This window comes from Hemitrygon akajei, chromosome 23 (assembly GCF_048418815.1).
Source record: "Hemitrygon akajei chromosome 23, sHemAka1.3, whole genome shotgun sequence".
NCBI classification, from domain to species: Eukaryota; Metazoa; Chordata; class Chondrichthyes; order Myliobatiformes; family Dasyatidae; genus Hemitrygon; species Hemitrygon akajei.
Genome location: NC_133146.1, coordinates 20,955,096 through 20,980,399, shown reverse-complemented (window position 1 = coordinate 20,980,399; position 25,304 = coordinate 20,955,096). Strand labels below are relative to the sequence as shown.

Genomic DNA, 25,304 nt, shown 5'->3' with positions numbered 1-25,304 from the left:
TATTTTTGTGTGCCACTCTTCCTATTCCAGTCCGTCTCTGTACTCCTGCCTTTGCGTAGCCAAGTCTCTCCATCTCTCTCACACCCTGACTCGTCTCAGTGGCTCTCATTTACATTTCCTGCCTCATTCCTCTATTTTCTGTGTTATCAATCACTCCTTCTTAATACCCACCTGCCACCCTCCCCCCTTTCTCTTCCCCCACCCCATCTTTGTCACTTTCTTGTTCCCACTCTGTGTCTGCTCTTTCTCCTCTCTCCCTCTGCTTGTCGCAGTATAGAAACACTGGCCACTTTGTGCTACAGTGGACTTTTCGTGTTCTAATTGTGTTTTCTTGTATCAGTTTATATACTTAATGCTCTTCCAATTGACATGCCAGTGAGTCTGCTGCAAGTAAGTTTTTCATTGCATCTGAGCATTGGACAGTTAGATTGGTGTAATCATCCATACCAATATGGCAACACTCATGGGCTGCCCCCAGTGTATCTCAGTCTGTCTTGGTCATTGACGCATTTCACATGTATTGACAAATAAAAATAATCTTTTAATATTTTATCTTGCCTCCCACACTATAAGCTTTTTTTTTTATCCACATCACATTACCTTCTCCAAGAAATTGGTCAAATATGATGTCTTTGTCTTTAATAATTGCTTCTAACATTTTCCCTGTGACAGGTGTTAAGCAAATTGGCCTGTAATTTCCTGCTGGCTCCCTCCCTTTTAGAATACTTCATTTGTTATTTTCAGATCTAATGGAACCTTTCCAAATCTAGGAAATATTGGATAATTAAACCAATCCATCAATGATCTCTGTCACTCTTCCTTTTAAAACTAGGGATGAAATTCATCAGGACCTGGAGATCTGTTTGCTGCACTCGTCTAGTTTCTCTCTTCCATTGCCTCGTGATTGTAGAGTTGCTGACTTTCCTCCTCCCTGTTTATTTCACCTGCTCTCTCACTGATTTCTATTTTAATTCCACAGACTCACTGGCTATACGACCAGCGCTTGTTTTGTTAACTACTTAAAGTACCTTCAGAATTCTCTTAATAAAATTCTCTTTGTTCTTACTCTCTGGATTGCTTTATCACATGCTCTGTCTTTTCTTTCCTTATTAACATTCCTCTAACCTTGGCTTTCCTTACTGTTGCTCTAATCCAGGATCTGTCCTCCCTGATTTCCTCTGGCTCCTGGTCAGATTCTGTCTTATTCCTTTTTCTGGTGCTCACTGGCAATCCCAACCCTAATTGCTATAGTGGAGGTACCAGCCCATCTGTTACCTCCACTGTGCTGTTGGGAAAGTCCACGAGTTAGAACCAGAAAAGGGACCTGCCAGTCGTCTATAAATGCAGTGACTCCCATAGTTACCTGGTCTTCACTTCATCCTCCCCCGACTATTTTCCTATCCATCCCTGAACCACACATTCCTCCCACTGGTTCTCCTTCCCATTATTCCATGCTCCAATGTCCTCTCCCGTCAGAATCCATCTCCTTCAGCTCTTTGTCATTTCCACCTATCACCTCCCAGCTTCTTGCATCACTCACTGTCTTGTCTCCTGTCCACCGCCTGCTGTTGGATCTCTGTGAGAATGCCTGCGTTTTGAGACCACCTCAAATTTAGGAATGAAAACAATTTACAGATGAGTTTCGACTTGCGGAACAATAAATTGCTGCTTGCAACTAAACTTTGAATTGTACATTTATACAGTAGGATGGTATTGATGAAGTTAAAGCTAATATGGGTTCACAACTGCTGTGTAACCTCAGGATCTGCCAGCTGTAGAACCTCTGATTGTTCTCTAACCACGGCCAACAAGACCAAATTAATGGCCACAGAAGTGAATGGGGTCATAGTTCATGTTCTAGCTGCTACCTAAAGGATCACTGCTACCTCCAGCGTTACCAGTTTCTCTCATTAATGTATTTAACATTACCATGTTGGTGTGGATTCTGGAACAGCATGGAGTTAGACAGATGGAGTGTGACGTTCATAAGTCCATTCTCCATTATCACCCTTTGTGAAGGAGTGCCCTTATCAGGTTCTCCATACTTTCTTGTGTTCTCAAAGAGAGTGGGAACTAGATGGTGCAGATGTTCTGTAGCCAATAAAAAACATTTTTGTGTAGATGTGACAGATAAATAACATCCCAGAGTCATTTCAGCCTGATCTATTTGTTCATTGTGTACTTCCTAGGAATTCCTTGGATTACAAGAAGAGAATGGACAGCTTCAGAGGATTTGCAGTGACCAGGAGCAGGCACTGCAGGAGCTGGGCTACAAACTCAGCGAGTAAATCACCCCGTTCATCTCATTAATCTTGCTGTTGGATCATTGGTACATTTGTCCCCACTATCTACCCCCAGACCCATCAACAGCTTTCATTGTAGGCAGGTGATGTGTGCATGTTGTAGATGGAGGGAGCAGTGGTGGGAGGGCTGCGATGGTGCTGTGGGTTGTATTTAATAATTTATCTGGGTATGATCGATTTGTAGTATTTACTTTGGGATTCAATCTTTTCACATAGGTCGAAGCTCAAAATCGAGACCATTAAAGAAGCTAACAAGGCCTTGCAGGTAATTTATAAAAAATACAAGTGTATGTCATCATTTTGGTTGGTGGTCATGATGTGCAGCTTTATAAAGTTATAGTCCTTGCGTATAGAACAGTGTAGCACATGAACAGGCCCTATGGCTCACAGTTTTGCCAAACTAATTAAACTAGTAATCAAAATGCGGAAGTAAACTAATCCCTTCTGCCTACACAATGTCTATATCACTCATGTGCCTCTTAAATGCCTTCACCACCACCCTACACTCTCTGTGTAATAAATTAATCTTGACCTGCATATCTCCTTTGAACTTGCCCCTCTCACCACTTGGGTATTGTGAGCAGTTTTGGGCCCCTTATCTAGAAAAGGATGTGCTGACATTGGAGAGAGTTTAGAGAAGTTTCACAAGACTGATTCCTGATTCTCCTAATCTGCCCAAGTCTTCTGTAGCCTCCTTGCTTACTTAACACTACCTAACCCCTCCACCTATCCTTGTATCATCTACAAACTTGGCCACAAAGCCATCAGTTCCATCATCCAAATCATTGATATACAACGTAAAAAGTATGGTCCCAATATCAATCCTGCAGAACACCACTAGTCATCGGCAGCCAATTATAAAAGGTTCCTTTTATGCCCAGGTTTTGCCTCCTGCCAATCAGCCAGTGCTAAGCAAATTCATGTGTGATACCTTGTCTAAGTCCTTCTGAAAATCCAAGTACAGAACATCCACCAATTCTCCTTTGTGTAACCTACTTGTTATTTTCTCAAATAATTCCAACTGATTTGTCAGGCAAGATTTTCCCTTAAGGAAACCATGCTGACTGGTCCATTTTATCATGTGCCTCCAAGTACCCCCCCCCCCCCTCCCCCAAACCTCATCTTTAACAATCGATTCCAACATCTTCCCAACCAGTGAAGTCAGACTAACTGGAATATAATTTCCTTTCTTCTGCCTCTCTCCATTCTTGAAAAGTGGAGTGACATTTGCAATTTTTCACATCTCTGGAACCACGCCAGAATCAATTGATTCGTGAAAGATCATTACTAAGGCCTCCACAGTCTCTTCAGCCACTTTTCAGAACGGTAGGGTGTATATCATCTGATCTAGGTGACTTATCTACCTTAAGATCTTTTAGTTTCCAAGAACTTGCTCCCTAGTAATGGCAACTTCATATACTTCTACCCTCAAACAGAATAGAACTTGAGGACTGATGCAAAATACTTAGTCAGTACACCTGCCATTTCCTTGTCCCTCATCAGTACCTCTCCAGCACTATATATCAGAGAAATATTTGGTATCCTCTTTAATATTTTTGGTTAGCTTACCTTCATATTCCATCTTTTCCTTTGAGTTTTTAGTTGCCTTCTGTGTGTAATTCCCTTCAGTCCACTGTAATAATAATACATCGGACTTGAGCTCTCCTTTTCAAATTGCCGGGTAAATTCTATCATGTTATGATCACTTTCCCCTAATCAATTCCAATTCATTGCTCAATCCAGAATAACTGACCCCCTAGTGGGCTAAACCACAAAGTACTCTATAAAGCCATCTTGCAGGCATTCTAGAAATACCCCCTCTTGTGATCCACCACATATTGAAATTCCCCCAGGACTGTAACATTTTAGCATGCATTTTCTATCTTCTATTGTAATTTGTAGAACACATCCTTACAACTGTTTGGGGAGCTGTATATAATTCCCACCAAAGGTCTGTTTACTCTTGTAGTTCCTTGGCTCTACCCACAACGATTCAACACCTGACCCTCTGTCACCTCTTTCTAAAGATTTGATTTCATTTTTACCAACAGAGCCATGCCACCTTCTCAGCCTGCCTGCTTATCCTTTTAATACAATGTGTATCCTTGGATGTTAAGTTCCTAGCTATAATCTTCCTTCAGTCACGATTCAGTGATGTTCACATCATATATGCCAGTCTGTAACTGTGCTACAAGTTCTTCTACCTTATGTCCTATATTCACCCTTTTCACTTCTGTCCACCTTTTAAATTGCAACTTATCCTTTTGACTGCAATTTTGTTATTAGCCTCTCCTTGCTAGCAGTCTCACTACACACTACATCTTCTGCACTATCAGTCCATTTCCCTTCTTTCTACCAAATTAGTTTAAACCCTCCCCAATTTGTACAACTTTAGCAAATTTACCCCTAATGATGTTAGTCCCCATCGGGTTCAGGTGTAACCTGTCCTTTTTGTACAGGTAGTACTTTCCCCAGTGGAGATCCCAATGATCCATAAATCTGAACCCCAGCCCCCTAGTTCCTCAATCACAAATTCAGCTGCCAAGGCTTCCTATTCTTGGCCTCACTCGTGCATGGCACGGGCAGAAATCCAGAGATTACTACACTGGGCCTCCACAGTCAGCTTTCTACGTACCTGCCTAAAATCTCTCTTCAGGACCTCCTTACCTTTTCTACCTACGTCATTGGTACCAATATGCACCAATGCTACAGACTTGATCTGAGACATCCCTAACCCTGGCAACTGGGAGGCAACATACCATCCGGGAGAATCGATAGAATCTCATTATCTGTTCCTCTGGCTATGGAATATCTTCACCTATCTTCTGAGCCACAGGACTAGATTCAGTACCAGTTACTGCACCCCCCTCACCCACTAGTAAATTGTCCCCCTCAACAGTATCTAAAATGCTATACTTATTGTTAGGGGAACAGCCACAGCGGTACTCAGCACTGGCTGTGTATTTCCCTTCAGTTTCCTAAGTCACCCAATACTTGCCTCTTGTAACCTACTTTCCTGTAACTCCTATCTTTGACCTTCTTCTCATTCCCCCATATTAGCTGAAGGTTATCAAGCTGCAGCTCCAGTTCCTTAACACCTTCTCTGAGGAGCTGCAGCTTGGTGCACCTGACGCAGATGTTTATCTGAGAGGCTGGAGGTCTCCCAGAATTCTGTCTCCCACTCTGCAAAACACTGCACCTGGAGTCATTCTTAGTGCACTATAATGCCCTAACAGACGAGGATGAATTGAATTGACTTTATTTCTTACATCCTTCACATACATGAGTAAAAATTGTTATGTCTCTGTCTAAATGTGCAATTTATAGTAACTTATAATAGTATGTACAACAGGAGAGTCAATATAACATAGACATTATGTGTCAGCATGAATTAGGCTGTCTTATGGCCTGGTGGAAGCTGTCCCTGGAGCCTGTTAGTCCTGGCTTTTATGCTGTAGCACCATTTTATCCATTAAGAACAAAAAGAAAATTAACCCCTTCATTCCTGGGATCATTCTCAAATCTCGACCTTATCCAATGTCATCACATCCTTTCTTAAATATTGGGCCTAAAACTGCTCACAATACTCCAAATGTCATCTGACCTCTTATAAAACCTCAGCATGATGTCCTTGCTTTTATATTCTAGTCCCCTTGAAAAGAATGCTAACATTGCATTTGCTTTTCTTACTACCAACTTAACCTTTAGAGAATCCTGCACTAGTACTTCCAAGTCTCTTCCTACCTCCAGTTTCTGAATAGTCTGCATTTTTATTCCTTCTTTCTTCCTTCCTCCTTTGTGGTAATCAGAGAACAAATTCCTTCAACACAAGGTTGGCTGAAATATCACTATCACGTAATGTGCTTCATCCACAACAGTTCAACTAAGAATTTCTGATTGAGGCAACTAAATGAGATAGGCTGAACCTTCTCTTAAGGCAAAATGCTGATACTTGGAATAATGATTTGTTAACCATTGTGCTTTTGTCTCCAGGGTTTGGTGTGGCTGAAAGACAGAGATGCTGCCTGCTGTAAACTGTGTGGAAAGGAGTTCTCTATCAGTACAAGGAAGGTATATAACATGTATTACTGCGAGTGCAAATCATGAAATGAGAGCAAGGAAGTTCAAGGTTAAAGTCAAGTAGTACTACTTGTCACAAGATCTTGAACATTATTACCCAGAATGTTGGAGAACATTACTGACACTGGCAGAGAGAAGTGGAGAACAAAGCTTGAATGAAAATGCATCACCCAAACACTGCATACAAATCCAAAGCTGTATCAACTCACTTTCTGCTGTTGCCAGGTTATCAGTTCATCACTGCCAGCAACTTGGTCTTCATTCTTATTTTGACATTTATTTATGGTGTTGCTCCTCCATTTGTCCTTTGTGAGGGCTTGAACCCTAATTTTGCCCTTTTCCATCACAAATTGACATCAGTCCATCATTGTTCATTAGCTTTGTGCTCTGCATTCTGGAATGGCTTATGGGTGCATATCCAATTATCTGTCTCATTAACAGTGATATAGAACAATTACACAACACTAACTTAACGCATTTTTTATCTTTTTAGCATCACTGCAGAAACTGTGGGGAAATCTTCTGCAACGCCTGCTCTGATAATGAGCTTCCTCTTCCTTCCTCTCCAAGACCTGTGCGTGTATGTGACACCTGCCATGCACTTCTGCTGCAGCAGTGTTCATCCAATACCTGAACACTTACGGTGCAATTCACACTTTAGGCCTAGTACCAGGAGGCAGAATTGGTCTTTATAAAGTCTATGCCAGCCTCCATCAAATATGAAGAGCAGCTGGAATGGGATGGAAAAATGGTATTTTCATCATGATCAGAGAGTAGTCTTATCTGCCAAATGAAGCATTGTTCAGATGCCAACTCAAAAATACTAACACTTTCACCTTGTTAATTTGTAATCACACTATCAATGTATTTAATCACTAATACAATATATTTTGAAAGATGAAATTTTGCTGCTTTTCAGTTTATTCATGGAGGACCAGGTATGATTTTTTTGTTCATTGTAAACATCTGATGATTATAATGTGAAGACTAGTGTTCATTAGCATTAAAATCAGTCTTTTGGAGAACAACTTAATCATTGTTTTATAATTGTGTAATAGGTTTTGATACTTACACACAAGAATTGCTTTAATTCACGCATAGCCTGTGGATGATGGCAAGACCACCATTTCATTTCCTTCCTATTAACTGCAGTAAGTATGTTTGCAATAGAAATAACTTCGTAGAAAATGCTTACATTATTGTAAATTTTGACTTAAAGCGGTGGCATGAAGTAGTTCTTAAGGGATGAGGGTATTGGAATATTAACCCCCAGTCTAGTTCAACTAAACCTAGACTAGATTAGTTCCTGGATCTCAAGACTCATTACAGACTTAGCATTGAAGGCACATGGTTGCAGAGTTGATTTGAGGAATAGAAATACATGGTCAACTTTCTTTCCTGCCAAAGTGCTCCTTGCTGCTATTTTTGGAATTGTCCTACAGACTAAGCCAACACTGTTGTCCATGATCATACCAGATTTCATCAATGTTTCAGTTGGTCTTGGTGCATTGCTATACACCAACAGAATTCCAATCCCAAGTCTCAAAACATCCAGTCAAACATGTGTAAGCAAACCTGCCATCATTTTGCTGAGAAGCTTCCACTTCTTGCTAAACACTTGGAAGATAACACACAATGCACAGTAGGTGGAGCACTTAATTGTCTACTGAAAAAGGTGGCGGAGCGTGGACGTAACTGCCAGAAGTGGTGAAAGAACAAAATTCTTAGTCATTGCAGCCCTCACTTGTTTCACGTTTTAAGAGCTTGTTTATTGTGGGATAGCAGTACCATTGAGCAGAATGAGATCGATTTGGAACTGTGTAAACATGATGTACTGTAACCTTCATCCATCATTTTCTTCACAAGCCAGAAAGCTTGAGACCTAAAACTAGATGAATGAATCAGGCAATAGGCAAGGCTATCCACAACACAATCCATACCCGAGTTATCCGATTTGCTTCAGAGCATGATTTAACCCATTAACACAGCAGCAGCTATACGCAGTTGCTCAGTCCCTTATATAAAATGGTGTATTTGCATATAGATAGATAGATACTTTATTCATCCCCATGGGGAAATTCAACTTTTTTTCCAATGTCCCATACACTTGTTGTAGCAAAACTAATTACATACAATACTTAACTCAGTAAAAAATATGATATGCATCTAAATCACTATCTCAAAAAGCATTAATAATAGCTTTTAAAAAGTTCTTAAGTCCTGGCGGTAGAATTGTAAAGCCTAATGGCATTGGGGAGTATTGACCTCTTCATCCTGTCTGAGGAGCATTGTATCTATAGTAACCTGTCGCTGAAACTGCTTCTCTGTCTCTGGATGGTGCTATGTAGAGGATGTTCAGAGTTTTCCATAATTGACCGTAGCCTACTCAGCGCCCTTCGCTCAGCTACCGATGTTAAACTCTCCAGTACTTTGCCCACGACAGAGCCCGCCTTCCTTACCAGCTTATTAAGACGTGAGGCGTCCCTCTTCTTAATGCTTCCTCCCCAACACGCCACCACAAAGAAGAGGGCGCTCTCCACAACTGACCTATAGAACATCTTCAGCATCTCACTACAGACATTGAATGACGCCAACCTTCTTAGTAAGTACAGTCGACTCTGTGCCTTCCTGCACAAGGCATCTGTGTTGGCAGTCCAGTCTAGCTTCTCGTCTAACTGTACTCCCAGATACTTGTAGGTCTTAACCTGCTCCACACATTCTCCATTAATGATCACTGGCTCCATATGAGGCCTAGATCTCCTAAAGTCCACCACCATCTCCTTGGTCTTGGTGATATTGAGACGCAGGTAGTTTGAGTTGCACCATATCACAAAGTCCTGTATCAGTTTCCTATACTCCTCCTCCTGTCCATTCCTGACACACCCCACTATGGCCGTGTCATCAGCGAACTTCTGCACATGGCAGGACTCCGAGTTATATTGGAAGTCTGATGTGTACAGGGTGAACAGGACCGGAGAGAGTACGGTTCCCTGCGGCGCTCCCATAAGCGATGCACATCCTCCCATATACTTTAAATCATTTCTGGACTATGTATAATACCTAATACAATGTAAATAATTGTTACTGTATTTAGGGAATAGTGACAAGAAAGAAGTCTGTACATGTTCAGTACAAACGCAACCATCGTAGCTCTTCTGGGACTGCTGATGCCACCTCGGCATGAGCCGATCCCGATTCTCCTGTGATCTTTTAAGTTCGAGGCTGTAGCACTTTACTGAGCTAGCCAGCCATCCCTTACTAGCTTTTAAACTCCTTCCTCTCGCTCATAACACAAGTAGTGAACAAATGAGATGCGAGGCGAACGGTGCTCAGAGTTTTACTCAATCACTTTACTCTTAGCCTTTGAGGAATTGCTTTGACCACTTAATTGCTTTTTAGGAGCCATTTTTTCCACAGAAAAAAAAGTAGCAACCGAACGAGATGAACAAAGCTCAAATGAGTGCTAGAGAACTTCTGGGTTTTCCCCAATTCGTGGTTGGTTGAATACGCACATGCAGAACCCGCGGATAAGGAGGGCCGACTGTAATGTAGTTTGATCAGGAAAGCAGCAGGAAGATGAATTATAAAAAGTGCCTAAGTATTCACCACCCCCTTGAAAGTTTTCATGTTTTATGACATTGAATCAAGGTGTATTTAATTTGGCTTTTTTGACACTGATCAACAGAAAAAATGTCAAAGTGAAAACATCTCTACAAAATGATCACAATAATTGATTGCCTATTTATTCACCACCCTTTAATATGACAAACCAAATCATCACTGGTGCAGCCAATTGCTTTTAGAAGTCACAGTTAAATGGAGATCTGTGTGCAGTCAAGGTGTTTCAAAGTTAAGGTCCAACTGCTGCAATCAATTATTTTGTTTTATATTAGTAATTTAGATCACTTTGTAGAGATGTTTCACTTTGACACGTCTTTTTCTGCTGATCAGTGTCAAAAAAGCCAAATTAAGTCCACTGCGATTCAATACAAAACACAAAAACTTCCGCGGGGGGGGGGGGGGGGGGGGGGGCCTGAATACTACTTGAGAGGTATGAGCTGCTAGACATGAAAATCTCAAGTAATTAATAATCTGCCATGGAACTCACCTGTGAAAGTGGGAAAGAACTGTTGATGTTTCAAGTCAAATTACTCATCCATCCCTTCTGAGTTCCTCCAGCAGACTGGCAATTGCTGTAAGAGCTAATATGACTTTGTCAAGGATAGCATTGTGCTAACCACCATGCTGCTGTGCCACCCAAATCTGATTTACTCTTTGAAATGATAAAGCATATTGAGGAGCAACGGGTAATATGTATGATTTTCAGTTAACATTACACATGGGAGACTGGTTTGAAGGGTTGGGGCCCATGGCAAACTATCCAAAATTTTAATGTCGAGACATAGGGTGATGGTAGAACATTGCTTTTGCAATTGGATGCCTGTGATGGAACTTGATTGTACTATATGAAAGACATGTGAATATAAGCAAGGTGAATTCACAACTAACATGAACAAATATGAGTTGCTGTCAGGTAGACATTACCTACCTTTGACAGTGATTCTTGCATTCTCACTGGCCACAGGCACAGTGATCTTTGATATTTTAAATATATTTTTATATAGAAATGATTTGGGTGATAAGTTTGCAGATGACACTAAGATAGTTGTGGATAGTACAGGTTTATCATAGGTTACAACAGGGCATTGCCAGGATGCGGAGTTCAGCTGAGAAGTGACAGGTGGACTTCATCTGAACTGATTCAGTCTGGAAGTTGAACTTGAACATGGAATACAAAGCTAATGTCAGATTTCTTAGCATTGTGAAGGAGCAGAGGGATCTGGGATTCACAGCCATAGATGCAAAGTTGTAATGCAAGTTGGTAGGGTTCATTTTGCCTACTTTCTATGTAAAGAATATAGATAAACTGCAAATAGTTTGCTTAAGACCTACCATATCAGAGAGCATAGAATAAAATTTTGGGATTTTCTTCACCTGGAGTGTTAACTATGCAGAAGGCTCTAACCGATTGAAGATGAGTCATTTATAATATTTAGTAGGTACCTAATGAACATTTGGACCAATTATAGCATTTCCTGGGAATATTAACACCATCACCCAGCAATTGTTTCACCCAAAACACTGCCTAGATGTTGGGTCTGATTCCATGCAGCATTATTTTATGATTCCAGAAACCCACTGGACCATTGAAAGAAACTAGATTCAGTTCCAATTTACTAACATCCATTTAGATTGTGTGTTGTGCGATGATACAAGTGGCAAATCATACGAATTAACCTATTCAAAATAGATTTTAAAATCTTTATTAGACTGAGTATTTTAATGGGATTTTTAAACCAGAAAATTAAAATGAAAAAAAAAGCAAAAATGAAATCTTAAGATTTGAATTAACATTATTCACCAACACAAACTATTGTGTCCAGACCCCATTTTAGAAACAGAGCAGAAACATCACTGACTCAATCCTGCACAATATGAAAACAAAATATCCTCAGAAATGATTAGAAGCGGCCAGTTTCACCTTGGAGCCGCGCATAGTTCCTAATACATTCGCCAGCCTCCACTTCCGCCCATTCCCCCCATTCCTCCCATGTTACCCCCCATTCCCATGCCTCCAGAGCCGCCGTAGTAGCCCCCTGCACCATTGTTGCCTCCGCTGTGTCGACCTAAAATAAAGAATTCAATCGTAAAGCTTTCAAATCAAAATTTAATCAGGTAGCCTCAAGCATCAGAAAGATCAATTATAAGAAACAAATTCAAACGGCAGGTGTAAGGCAAAAGTGTGGTTTATCTTTAGATATAGTGATCACAATTCCTTTAGTTCAAGATCAATTTTGAATGCAGAAAGAACCTGGCAGGTGTGTATTGGGATACAGTCTTCTGGCAAAGGGATACTTTATATCAAAAGTGAAATTGAGAGTAGTTTTTATGTTCCTGGTAGAATAAATGTGCAAGAAATGTAAGTGAGGCCATGGAACGTTTCCAGATTACCAAAGAGATAAATCAGCGTGGATAAGTCCCGAGTGCTTGGCAATTTGTCCTCTCAGACTTTGTGGGAGGTTGGCTACAGATTAGGTGCAGGAGAATTGATTGTTCCATTGGTCAATAAATGCTTAAAGCATATAGGCCAGTGGATATTCCGAAGGACCCTCCAAGAGGACCACAACCTTATAGTTAGGAGGCTTGCATGCCTCAATGACCTGGAGAACTATGTTGGCTGGAGTTTTGGTTCTTGGTACAGTCACACATGCTGAAAAGGTCAAAAGGTAGCCAGACTAAGGGTGGTCCATCAGATCTCCATGTTCAGAGGTTCAGCTCAGGGCTAACAACTCCTAATGGTAAAAAAAAATTGTTACAGGAACAATGAAGAATCTTCTACACCTGAATGTGGCAGTATTCCAGAGTTTCCACCCAGGACTGTAGTGAAAACAGAGGAAGCTACTGACACAATGAAGCAAACAATTTAACACCACAAGAGACGAAAGACCTTTCATTGCTGCCCTAAATGACAGGATATATTTATACTTGGATAGACAGGGCCTGATTAGGGATAGTGAGCATGGCTTTGTGTGTGATAATGTCTAATCAATCAGTGTCTTTCCAAGGAGGTTACTGGGAAAACTGCTGAAGGAAAGACAATGGACATTGTCTACAAGAACATAAGTCCCGCATGGGAGACTTGTCAATAACTTTGTCACTTGGCATTCAGGATTGTAATCAACTGGATTCAACATCAACTTAGCAGGATTAGCCAAAGGGGTAATAGATGGTTGCTTCTTACAAGCGACAGGTGGTGTGCCACAGGGATCAGTGCTGGGACAGTTGCATTTGGAGAGTAATATGGTAAACTGGATCAGCAAATTTGCAAATGACACAAAAATTAGGGCCCTAGTGTACAGCAAGGAAAGCTATCAAAACTTGCAGGATCTAAACCAGCTGAAAAGCGGACTGAAAAAATGCAGATAGAATTTAATTCAGACAAGAGTGAAGTACTGCACTTTGGGCAAGTCTTACACTAAGAACAGTAAGGCACAGAGCAGCAAAGTACAACAAAGGGATCTGGGAATACAGATCATTAATTCCTTAAAAGTGGCATCACAGGTAGATTGGGCTGTAAAGAAACCTTTTAGCATGCTGATCTTCATAAACAGATTAAGTGCAGCTCTGGTCACCTAACCTCAGTAAAGATATCAACAACATTGAAAGAGTATAGAGACCATTTATAAGGATGTTCCCAGGTCTCAAGGACCTGACTTGGAAGATTAGGACATGTAAAATTTCTCTTCATTATCCTATGCTCCAGGGAATAGAGGTATACAAAACTGAGGGAATAGAACCTGTGTCTGTGCTGTAGTAGTCTATGATTCTTATAACATAACTTATAAACACGCATTAACTAAATCCTGAGATTTCAGGGGCAACAAGCCCCCGAAAACAACACGTGTATTTTTGCATCTCTAAGAAAGTGAATGATCACATTTAGCGTAGTTAGACAGTAAAGGTAGTTAGACACAGCAAGATGTGGGGTTGAGAAATTGACAGCTATGGTTCAATCTGTGCTAGATTGAGTTCAAAGGTAAGTTAGTGCCAGGACCGCAGACAGTTCTAATGTACTGAAGGATCTTGGGGTCTAACTCCATAGCTCAACAGAAGTAGCCATGCAAGAATAGAAATTTAGTTTCCCCTGAACGTTAATCTGTGCTCACTGTGATTTAGGTATATTGAGATATTTAAAAGCAGCAGAAGTGAGGTCAGGGCATACTATGATCCACCGAAGAGGCTGATGGGACAGAGACCAGGCCCATATGACCGGTCTCTAATGGTAAGGGAAGCATAGAGCAGGCTTGCAAGTATAGGCATCAAGAACACAAATTGCAGCTGTATAAAATTTTGAAGAGTGTATTGAAGAGATTTATCAGGATGCTGCTTGGTCTGATGGGATACAAGGAATTTTGGATTGTTTTCTCTGGAGCACTAGAGATCAGGCAGACATTATGAAAGGATAGATGGCCAGAATCTATTTTTCCTGGGTAGAAATGTCAAGTACTAGACATTTAAGCTGAGATAGAAAAGTCGCAGATTTTTTCAAAATTAAAAGGCACAAAGTAGTAGGTGCATTTGTATCTAGTGAACACTTGCCAGGAATGGTAGTATAAGCAGACACAAGAGGCATTGAAGGGGCTTTTAGATAGAGGAATGGAAGAATACAAATCAGATACAGGTAGAACAGATCAATTTAATTAAACCTATGCAGAGACATGGACCAAAGAGCGTGCTTTTCATGTGCTATAATATCTATGTTATCTATAGATGAAGCAAAAGAATGTAACTTTCCTTACCATAAGATCCCATGCCGCCCTGATTCCCATAACCAGCTCCGTAATTACCGGACATCCCATGGTTCCCAGAGCCACCATAACCTCCCTGGTTTCCTACAAGATAGGAGGAGTCTTTTAAATAAATATAAGAAAACATTCTCACTGCAGTTGAAAAGGCAGTTATAAAATACAACTCACCCATTCCATGGCCTCCATAGTTACCACCATAGCCACCAGAGCCTCCCCCGGCAGTAGAGTTCAAGAACAGTTCAATATAGCGATGCTCTGAAATAAATTCAACTGCATTAACTAAAAGGCTTTCAAAAACTACCAAGTAATTTTTGCAGTAGGCATTCCCTGGTAACAATTTTGACACCTTCTGAAGCTTGGCAATTATCCACAGAATTGCTTTGTTAAGATGATATGGCAATATAGACTATCATGGAAATTTTTGCAAATATTACTAAAACAATGAAATCAAAATCCATGAGATTCTCAACATCGTAAAAAGCCAGTAACTATCTTAAGCTATCCAATAATCATAACAAATTCACTAAAAATGCCCTTGAAAGTAATCATCCTGACCTTTCTACTAGTCACAAAGGTCATACTTAACCATCCAGAGTTTTAACCATCCTCTAAGCAATTATTTCAACGAAACTACATCCAGTCTTGCTAGCACAGTTTATCCCTTCTTGATAGAACACATTGGGCAGGCAATATCACAAGGAATCTATGCAAAGACGCATTAGCTACAGCCAGGAATTTCTCAATACATCCTACATCCCTATCAACAGTATTGGCCGTGGCAGGATTCTTCTGCGAAAACAGATGACAAATTTGGTTCCAACTCTACGGTCAGCAAACTAAGCAAATGAATGCAGACTCTGCAATATATACAGCTGACCCATTATCACTTACGCATATGAGCTTTATCCTTAGACATGGCGGCCACAGCATCCTCGTGCGTTGCAAATTCAACATCAGCTTCCCCTGTAGCTCGACCATCATTTCCATACTCCAGGTGAATACGAAGAGGATTCAGAGGGGAAAAGAACTATAAAGGAACAATAGAAGATAGAATGTAACTCTCCATTGATCAGTTTTGTTTTGTAAAATGTAGAAATTTATCAAGAACCTACATGAGCAACATCATCCTCTGTAGCCCTGAAGGGTAGACCCCGCATATGCACAAAGTGTCCACTCAGGTAGCTTGAGCCAGCGTCTCCAGCTCCTCCGTATCCCTGGTTACCCATTCCTTTCAACAACAAAAAAGTTGGTAAGAAATGTGAAAATACGCATCCCATTCTACTCTACATTTCATGCCAAACTTTATCCCATTACACTCTCCTTCATTCCATTTATACCATCCAAACTTATCATCAAGCTCCAAGACCTCAGCATCTGTACCTTCCTCTGCAACATGATCCTTGACCTCAGTGAAGTTTGGTAACATCTCACTGATGCAGGTGCACCCTGAGGCTGTGTGCCAAGCCACCCCCCCCCCCCCCCACTACACTCAAGACACAACTAAGCAGTGCACCAATGCAATATACAAGATGCACCAATGATGTCACTACTACTGGACAAATCACAGGTGAAAATGGGTCAGCATACAGAAGCTTGTTAGGGATCTGGTCGAGTTGTGCCACATCCACCTCTCACTCAAATAGTAAAAACTAAGTATCGAGTTTGTGTAGCAAAAGGAAGGTGAACACGCACCAGTCTATAGTGGAGAGGGTCAGCAGCTCTACACCTGACAGCAGGGGCCCCCAACCTTTTCTATGCCATGGAACAATATTAGTAAGCAAGGGGCCTGTGGACCCCAAGGTGGGAATTTAATTAGGTGACCTGCCCAAGGTGGTGCATTAGCACCTTTACTGTTTTGGAAGGTTAAGAAGATTCCTACATAGTAAAAACATTCTAACTGGTTACATCACAGACGAGTATGACAATTCAAATGTACTGGAATGTAAGATCGGTAGATACCTCATGAGGCACTACCACAAGAAGGCAACGAATATTCAAAGTCCCCCACCTCCACTCATGTCATCTTATCTCTAGGCAGTAGATACAAAAGCTAAAGAGCCACACCACCCAGTTCAAGAACAGCTACTTCCCTACAACCATTAAGTCTTGAACCAACCTGCACAACCCTAATCACTACCTCACTATAGCAATACTATGACCACTTTGCACTGCTATAGGTGATGTCTTTTGTTTTTATTGTGTTCTTTCTTCTATAATTTATGTTCTTGTAAATGTTGTGTATTTGGTGCTCTGTGCCTTTGCTGCTGCAATTAAGTTTCTTGTTGCACCTGTGCATATGGAAATAACTCTTCCCAATTACTCCCTCTAAACAAAAATCATTTTAAACACCAAACTTACCTCTGTTGCCCCTCATTGGCCCATCATATTCATCGCCACCATAACCATAGTTGTCATATCCATTGTAATCATCATACCCACCATATCCTAAAGCATAAATACAGATGAAATTAAAGAAAGAAACAAGATCCTAAAATACACTTGTACATACATTGAAATCATTTAGAGAACAAAACCAGGACTGATCGTCGAAGGAAATATGTTAATTTAAAAGATCACCTCACAAAGCTCGTCTACTCACAACAGCAAAGCACACACAACCTGGTTCTCTCATCCCTTTCTGCAACATGCTCCATCTTTCCTTATGAGATTCCAACATCTGTTTTTACCCTTCCTTCACTCCACCTGGCACCACCCACCCAACTTTCTCACACCCTACAGACACATTCTAGCACTAACATTAGTCCCAAGAGGATTCTCCACCTCACACTGTCACACATTTCCTTTTCATCTCTCTATGCTGCCACTCCCCTCTACATCCTGTCCCAAGACAGGATCTCAATCTGAAGGATCAACAATATGCTGCTGGTTCGGCCAAGTTCCTCCAGTAGTTTGTTCATACAACACGTTATAAATAGTTCTACCAAAGATGTCACATTCTTATTAAAAAGCTTGTATTCTGACAGCAAGGACCATTTCATTAATGAATCTTACCAGGTGCTCTAACACTTGGTCATAACAGATCTCATTAAAACTCTGAAAACCTGTGGATATTTTCAGATTTGCACAATTTGATAGATTTGTTATCAATGAACCAATGACTGATTTCTTAATTTCTGTGCCCAATAAATCTCATTCACCTATTAAAGCCTATGACACACACAAATGATAGGTATGGCAGTAGCTTCCGGCCACCTTGTAAAATCACAAGAACCTTGTTCAGCATGTGGAGCTGCATTAAATAAATACTTTTAATCACTATGCAGTTAGCTACTGTAAGTGAAAAACATTCCAGTTAAGCAACTCACCACCACCATAGCCTCCACCTCTGCGCATTCGATCGTAAACACCTCCTCGCTGGGGACCACCAAGGTAACCACCTCGTCCCATTGGCCGGTCATATGGGCCTGGTCTCTGTCCCATCAGCCTCTTCGGTGGATCATAGTATGCCCTGACCTCACTTCTGCTGCTTTTAAATATCTCAATATACCTAAATCACAGTGAGCACAGATTAACGTTCAGGGGAAATACTGTAATGATAGATTTATGCTGGACAATTAATGCTTAAAATATTTGTATTTCAGTTTACTTTTAGAAAAACGTAAACTATTAGCAGAACTAATTCTAGAGTATTCCAATGTTACACATTTAACATAGCTCCTACTAAACATTTTAATTTAACATTTGGTTAATGGAGCAAGCATATTTTCAATAAATTACAAAATTCAAATACTACATTGCAAATAATCTGAAAACTTGTTCAGTAAGTAATTTTCAAGCCAAAACAATGCATTTTATGCATGAAAATATGGTTTAATTACAATAGTTGTAATAATTGTATTTACAATACTGTTCATCTCAGGTATTCACTGATCTGCAGCTTGGAGGGAAAATAAAGAGGATGCTAGCAGCCTCAAAGGGGACTTGGCAGTTCTGGCAAATTAGACCGTTGATAAAGGGTGCTGACAGAGCAGAAATTAAATTGAAGGGAGAAGTATTGAACATGGAAAACAACATGAGTGAGCAAACATGCTGCGAGTAATGACAAGATAAAAGTGAAATTCTATTGTTATCAACTCGAAGACTTGTAAAACCCCAGATAAAAATGAGGTAATACAGCACTCCATTTTTGACTTTTACTGGGATAATACAAGATCACAACAAGCCACCTAAAAAATAGGGCAGCCATGAGACCTTGCCATAACATTTGCAAACCATTACGCTGCATTTTTTAATCCATTCAATCCAAACAGGACGATTATGTTTTTTAAAGCAATAATTCAATGAAGCTACACTTGTAGCTCTTTCTTGGGATTTTAGCATTTATAATTTTTTTTTAAATATTTATATTATTCTTAACTGACTGCAAGATCAGTGTGTAGTCCCAGCTTCAATGCGTCATATACCAGCACCTAGTGATTAAACTCAACTTTAAGATGAATAACCAACCCGTCCGTCCATCCCCACCTGTGCCCTATTCTTTCCTTGTGTTTCCCCAGTGCTTTTTCTGCTATCTCCTTTGAAGCAAACTGCACGAAGGCCTCCCCTGTGCTTCTCCCCTGGTAGTCCATCGGCAAAGTTATCCCATTTGGCACGATTTCCAACCCTTTAACCCAAGGACAAAATAACCCCATCAGGGGAACAATATTAAATGATGCACATTTCCCAACATTATCTACAAAAATATAAAAGATTAAAACCCAGTTACTAACATACAAATATGTAAAAATACTAATAAGACTTAAAATTAAAGTAAACCCAACTTCTACAATTATTAAAGTGTTCAGCTTCAAATTAATTAAACAGACTACATGTCAACTACATAACTCATTTCAATTACAACTCTTAATAAGAACTGCTGTGAAGATATAGCTGCAATCTATTATGTTGAATCCAACTACGGACAAATCAAAGTTTACATTCAGTTGAGATACTGAAATTACATTTAGGTACAGGATGTCTCAAGCAAAGATATACAAATCCTTACATGCTTCAAACTCAACATTTTTTTAACCATAAAACTATTCAGTTGTTATTGTTGCCAAGTTTTAAATTTACACTACATAAGTTGGAAAATAAATTGAAGCCAACAGATAAATTATTCAGATTAATTCTTAAAATTTGATACCAACAATTACCCATTACAAATCACACAAATCTAATGACAAGTCAAAGTACTAATACCCATTTCCTGTTAAGACCCAAGTAGGTGAAAAATACCTGTGAAAAACTGAACAATTTCCTCTTTGCTGCAGCCAAATGGAAGTCCTCGGAGTCGCACTGTGCCATCATTGGATGTATCAGAATGATTGGTACCACTGTGCTTCATAACCCAGTCCATCTCACTGCCATTAGATTTGAAAACTAAGTTGGAAAATAAGATATGCTATTATTTGTATACAGCAGTCATTCAAAAATACTACCTCATTCATCTTCATAACAAAAGACAGCTACTACTCAGTTATGCTATTGGGCATTAACACCCATTAATAGCAATTGGGCACCAGGTGTGAATTAGTCAAACCAGTCAGAAAGAATCGGGGAAATTTCAAAGGATAATTTGTTTAAAAGAAGCTAGTCTACTACTATCGTGATTAAACATCTGGCCAACAGATGTCATTTGGGGAAAGCAATATGCATACCTGGCCCAGTCCACATACAACTCGGCACCCAAAAGTGTTAGCCACCCACTGAAATACGACTCAACTACACCAAAAGAGGTCAGCAAAGAATAAAGGCACACTTACCACCACCAAAATGATTTGAAAATGACAGAGAACTGGGAAGAGTATACTGCAGACTAAATCACACTAAATCAGATGCTAGATTCTTCCATAATAATCATTAGCAGCACCACCCACCACCCTTTAAGTTCTTAGCACAACTTTAAGATCATCCAAAAGATGATCGAAAACATGCCAAATAAAAAGGATAAAGGACCAGTGACCTACCCATTATAAAATTATTGCCCCATTCACAGCCATCAACAAGATATTGGATGATGCTGTGAACAGCACCAAGCAATGGTTTGGAATATAACAAGAAATCTTTTCATGTACCAAATTATAGCAAATCACAAAATAATTCAGAAACAGAGAGGAGCTTTTACATAGAACATTACCACAAAGGACCATTACTACTTTCACACACAAAAGCACTCAATTAAGTGCCTAACTTTAATAATCCCTTCTGCCTATACAAAGTCCATATTCTTCCATTATCTGATCGTTCAAGTCACTGCTCAAAACTGCAGTGATTTCCGTCACTAAAAGTTAGCAAGGAACAAGCAGTAAGCCAATTCGGAACTGTTCTGCTCACTGTGGTTCCTAGCATTCAGGCTTTGAGGCAATAGAAGTTGCCAGAAATGAAAATGAAATAATTTCACTATTTCAACCAGTTAGAAACTATGAAGATTTTGAAGGTATCAACAACCATCTTTAATGAAAATAAACTATCAGAGGATACAATAATTAAATCCATGATCTGCACTGGGTGTAAGTGCTGATTTTGTATATTTCCAGTCAAAAGATCAGGGCAACATACAATGGATGAATTCATTCATAACTATTAGTGGTTAATGTCCTAATTTCTTCTGCGTTTTGTTTCAATACATAACTCGTTACACAGCTAACTAGTAGTTTTTTTTGTACATTGGTAATTATGTCCATGAAACCTATTGAAACAGCCACTTAATTGGGTCAAAATGTACTGGTCCCAACATATCCCAATTAACTGGAATCCACAACAACAGATTCCTCTGCAACTCAAGCATTAACTTCTTTCCCCTTTCTACTGAAACATGGGCTGTATCAACCTCATCCATTAATGGACAACACAGAAATTTGTTTAGTATAACTACTGATACTGAAGCTGAGCCAAATTTTGTTGGAATATGTTTCAAAGCCTCCCTTTAATCTACACAGTGCAGTATTGTCACTGACCTTCAATGTATCTGTGACCCATGTACTTTCTGTCTTTAGCCAAGGCTTTTTTAAAGTCTTCAGCAGTAGCCAGATGCACATAGGCTTCACCACTTGGACGACCATCTTTAGAGACAGTGAACTGCACACCTCGCAATCCATTACGAATATCACACTCTAAATAAAAAGAAAATAGTAAAATCACACATGGCCTGTTACCAAATACGTAACTAGTATTGATCAAACACAGTAATACCTGAAAAGAAACGGGCTACTTCCTCTGGTGTACATGACCAAGGCAAACCACGTACTCGTACAACAAAGTCTTCTTCCTTTTCGGGAACTTCTGGCTCTTTCTCTGAAACCATTGTGATACAATGAATTACTGCATTGTTGAGTAGCTAAAAGCTATACAATTCATAAACTGATTCAATGCTTACCTTCAACTGTTTGTTCCAAGTTAGAAAAGATTTCTGCGAAACAATCACATGTTCGATATATTAATGGAACGAAGATTTTTCTCTCAAAGAAAATCCTCAAGCGCATTCAGAAAACAAGAATAATTCTGCATCCACATCGTGAGCAACAAAGGCAACCACACGAATTGCTCCAAATATTGAACCTTCCAACCCAAATGAAATTCGGCGGCGTGGACCCTGCACCAAGGCCAACTCGGTCAGTTTGGGGAACGCACATGCCATGCCACTCGCCGCGCGGGGGGGGGGGGGGGGGGGTGGCGCTACGGCGCCGAAACCAGGGCTGCTCGGAGTCCAAAAGTTGGGGGGGTTGCTGCGGGGCCGGCCGCCGGTCGTTTGGACTGGCGGGATTTAACAGAGAGAGCCGTTGTGCGCCAACAGGCCTGGGCCGCTCACAATCAAGTGGGCCCGCCGTGATGCTGAAGGCCCGGGCCACTCATTCGGGGAGAGAGAAAGGACGCAGTTGCGGGAGGCCCGGCCGGCTATTACGCCATAAACACGAGCTGTGGCCTAATGCCCACAGCCTGCACAGCGGGACAGAGTCTCCAAGAAGCGCTACCTGTGGAGGTCCAGTGCCCAGGAAGCACACAGGGTCCCGCATGCGACACCTCGCTCGGTCGGCCTCCAGCCATTATTTATTACCAGGAAGTCATCACGAACACAATTTAAGAGACCAAAGTTCCCTACAGGCCAGACAAGAGCCGGAGACGGCCCACAGTGAGCGCACTGCCGGCTCCATCGGACCCGGGCCGAGCAGCACAAAAGCGGTTCGTCAGGCGGGCGATTACCCTTTACCCTCCCTCCCCCCACACACACCACCATCACAACCACCCACCACGCTCCATGCAGCCATCCAGATCAGTGTGGGAGGCAGTAAGCCGGCTCAGGGGCTCTGTGGGGCAGAGCATGGAGCCATCGGGTGACTGATTGCCTTCTTCCTGCGCCATCGTTCCCACTCCTCCGGTCACCGCCGCACACAAAGGAGACCGCGCAGCCGACTCGCCACAAAATGGCGCCTGCTCCAGCCCACTGCGCGCTCCTACTATCACGAGAGTCGCAAGCCCCGCCCCGCGAGATCGGAAGCGCCTGTACCTCGGCGCCGAGCCTCCCACCTGGTGAACGCTGCTTTACCTCACCGTGCTAGGGCGGCCATTACGGGCCCCGGATCAGGCAGCAATTATTTTTTCCTCGACGGCATGCTGAATGAAAATTCACAATCCACAGTGAATGAAAATCAACAAAGAAACTACAAATACTGGAAATGTGAAATAAAAATAAGAGATCCATGCAAAGAAAATCAGCTCGGATTCTTCAGATGATGGAAATCTTGAGCAATACACAAAAAGCATCTCAGAGTCGACTGTTTGTCTTCATAGATGATGCCTGCCTGCTGAATATTTACAGTGCTGCTTCTGGTTACCTATGAACTGTAATGAATACAATCAATAACTACTCTTTGAAGTAAAGACTAAAAGAAGAACGGGGCAGTAATTCAAAACTGTGTGGAAATCCTAATTAGGAATTCTTATTAAATGACAAACGAGCAGAATAACCAAGAAGGGAAAATCAGGTGAATATACACCAGTCCTCCTTGAAGGATCTGGGGTGGAAACGATATAAGTGAGTTTCAGGTTCCTGGCAGTCAGCATCTCAGAGGAACTATCTCAATGTCCAGTACATAGATGCAATATGAAGAAAACACACAAGCAAATCTACTTTCTTAGAGTTTAAGGAGATTTGGCATGTCATTAAAGGCTCAACAAACTTCGACAGTGGAAATCATTTTGACCGGTTGCATCTGATCTGAAACTGGCTTACATGATGTGAAATTTGTTAATTTATAGCACCAATGCGATGCAAAGACATACAAGATATCATATTACTGTAAAAAGGGTGATGTTACAATAGTCGTGCAGGATTCCAATATCCAGGTAGATTGGGAAAATCAGACTGGTGCTGCATCCCAAGAGAGGAATTTATAGAATGCCTTTGCTTGGGTTTGAGCCGACTAGGGAAAAGGCGATTCTGACCTGGGCAGGTGTTCAGTATTAAATTAGACTTGATTAGGGAGCTTAAGATAGAGGCATGGATAAAATTATTCAGTTTGAGAGGGAGAAGCTAATTAAGGGTATTAGTACTACAGTGGAATAAAGGGAACTACAGAGGCAGATTGGTGCTTGCCAAACTTGATTGGAAGGGGACACTAGCAAAGATGACAGCAGAACAGCAATGGCTGTACTTTCGGGGAGCAATGCAGAAGGCAAAGGATAGGTTCATTCCAAAGAAGAAATAGTATTCTATAGAGAGGATGAGGCAGCATAAAAGTAAAAGACAGAGCAATACACTATAGCAAAAAAAAAAATGGTGGGAAGCTGGAGGATTAGGAGGCTTTTAAAAACCAACATAAAGCAATAAGGAGAGAACTGATAAAATAATGAAGTTAAGCTCACCAATAATATAAAAGCATACCAGAAGTTTTTTTTCAGATACAGTATGAAGAGTAAAAAAGAGCAGTGAATGGATATTGGTCCACTGGAGAGGTAGTAATCAGGGACAAAGAAATGGTGGACAAACTCTAAAAGCATTTTGCGTTAGTTTTCACTGTGGAAGTTACGAACAGTATGTCAGCAACTTGAAGAGAGTCAAGGGGCAGAAGTGAGCAAAGTTGCAACTACTAAGGAGAAGGTGCTTGGGAAACTGAAAGTCTGAAGTGGACAAGTCAATGGGACCAAATGGACCACACTCCAGTGATTTGAAAGAGGTAGCTGAAGAGATTGTGGCGGCATTGGTAGTGAACTTTCAAGAATCACTAGTTTCTGGAATAGTTCTGGAGAACTAGGAAAATTGTAAATGTTACTCCACTAATTAAGAAGGGAGAGAGGCAAAGTACAGGAAGTTATAGCACAGTTAGCCTGAGGTGGAGGGTCAGGTAGTGTTGATGAAGCAGAGAGTCTGGAGAAGAACTTAGACTGGATAGGAGAATGGGCAAAGAAGTAGCAGATGGAATACAGGGTAGGGAAATGTATGGTCATGGACTTTACTAGAAGGAGTAAGGGCACAGACTATTTTTCATTCCTCATCTGTTAGGGCATAGTAGTTTAGTGAGGATAGCTCCAGGGACACTGTTTGGTACTGTGT

The 25,304-nt window shown here is 40.9% G+C and overlaps 2 protein-coding genes across 7 annotated transcripts in view; one reads left to right on the top strand and one right to left on the bottom strand.

The window, feature by feature from the left end:
- Positions 1-7,416, top strand: part of rufy2 (RUN and FYVE domain containing 2) — a 62,530-nt gene extending 55,114 nt beyond the window's left edge. Inside the window, exons 15-18 of one of the 3 annotated variants that reach the window (XM_073027157.1) lie at positions 2,190-2,284; positions 2,520-2,568; positions 6,297-6,374; positions 6,877-7,416. In XM_073027157.1, coding sequence (XP_072883258.1) covers positions 2,190-2,284; positions 2,520-2,568; positions 6,297-6,374; positions 6,877-7,017 — 363 coding nt within the window. In that variant the 3' untranslated portion in view covers positions 7,018-7,416. Of the gene's footprint in view, positions 1-2,189; positions 2,387-2,519; positions 2,569-6,296; positions 6,375-6,876 lie in introns of those variants that run through there. The other 2 variants (XR_012096090.1, XR_012096089.1) reach the window with 2 other exon arrangements.
- Positions 7,417-11,691: 4,275 nt separating this feature from the next.
- On the bottom strand, positions 11,692-23,196 carry hnrnph3 (heterogeneous nuclear ribonucleoprotein H3 (2H9)). 4 transcript variants are annotated; one of them, XM_073027159.1, is made up of 13 exons: positions 23,002-23,196; positions 22,131-22,163; positions 21,947-22,048; positions 21,712-21,867; positions 19,991-20,134; positions 19,238-19,376; positions 18,079-18,260; positions 17,111-17,197; positions 15,865-15,980; positions 15,644-15,779; positions 14,921-15,007; positions 14,744-14,854; positions 11,692-12,070 (listed from the first exon to the last, which is right to left on the bottom strand). In XM_073027159.1, the coding sequence occupies exons 1-13, from the start codon at positions 23,111-23,113 to the stop codon at positions 11,946-11,948; spliced, it is 1,530 nt and encodes a 509-aa protein (XP_072883260.1). In that variant the 5' UTR covers positions 23,114-23,196; the 3' UTR covers positions 11,692-11,945. The 4 variants fall into 4 exon arrangements, with proteins under 4 accessions (XP_072883260.1, XP_072883261.1, XP_072883262.1 ...); XM_073027160.1 differs by having other exon boundaries at positions 14,744-14,836; positions 23,002-23,195; XM_073027161.1 differs by lacking the exon at positions 11,692-12,070 and adding an exon at positions 12,092-12,736.
- Between the last annotated feature and the right edge of the window lie 2,108 nt (positions 23,197-25,304).

What these genes read in the sequence shown, in the direction of transcription:
- hnrnph3 (XM_073027159.1), bottom strand. Translation starts at nt 23,113, where the DNA reads ATGGCGCAGGAAGAAGGCAATCAGTCACCCGATGGCTCCATGCTCTGC. An exon ending in AATTGTTCAGTTTTTCACAG is followed by an intron (nt 19,377 to 19,990) that starts GTATTTTTCACC and finishes CTTGGGTTAAAG; the next exon opens with GGTTGGAAATCGTGCCAAAT. An exon ending in TAAGGATAAAGCTCATATGC is followed by an intron (nt 15,008 to 15,643) that starts GTAAGTGATAAT and finishes AATTTATTTCAG; the next exon opens with AGCATCGCTATATTGAACTG.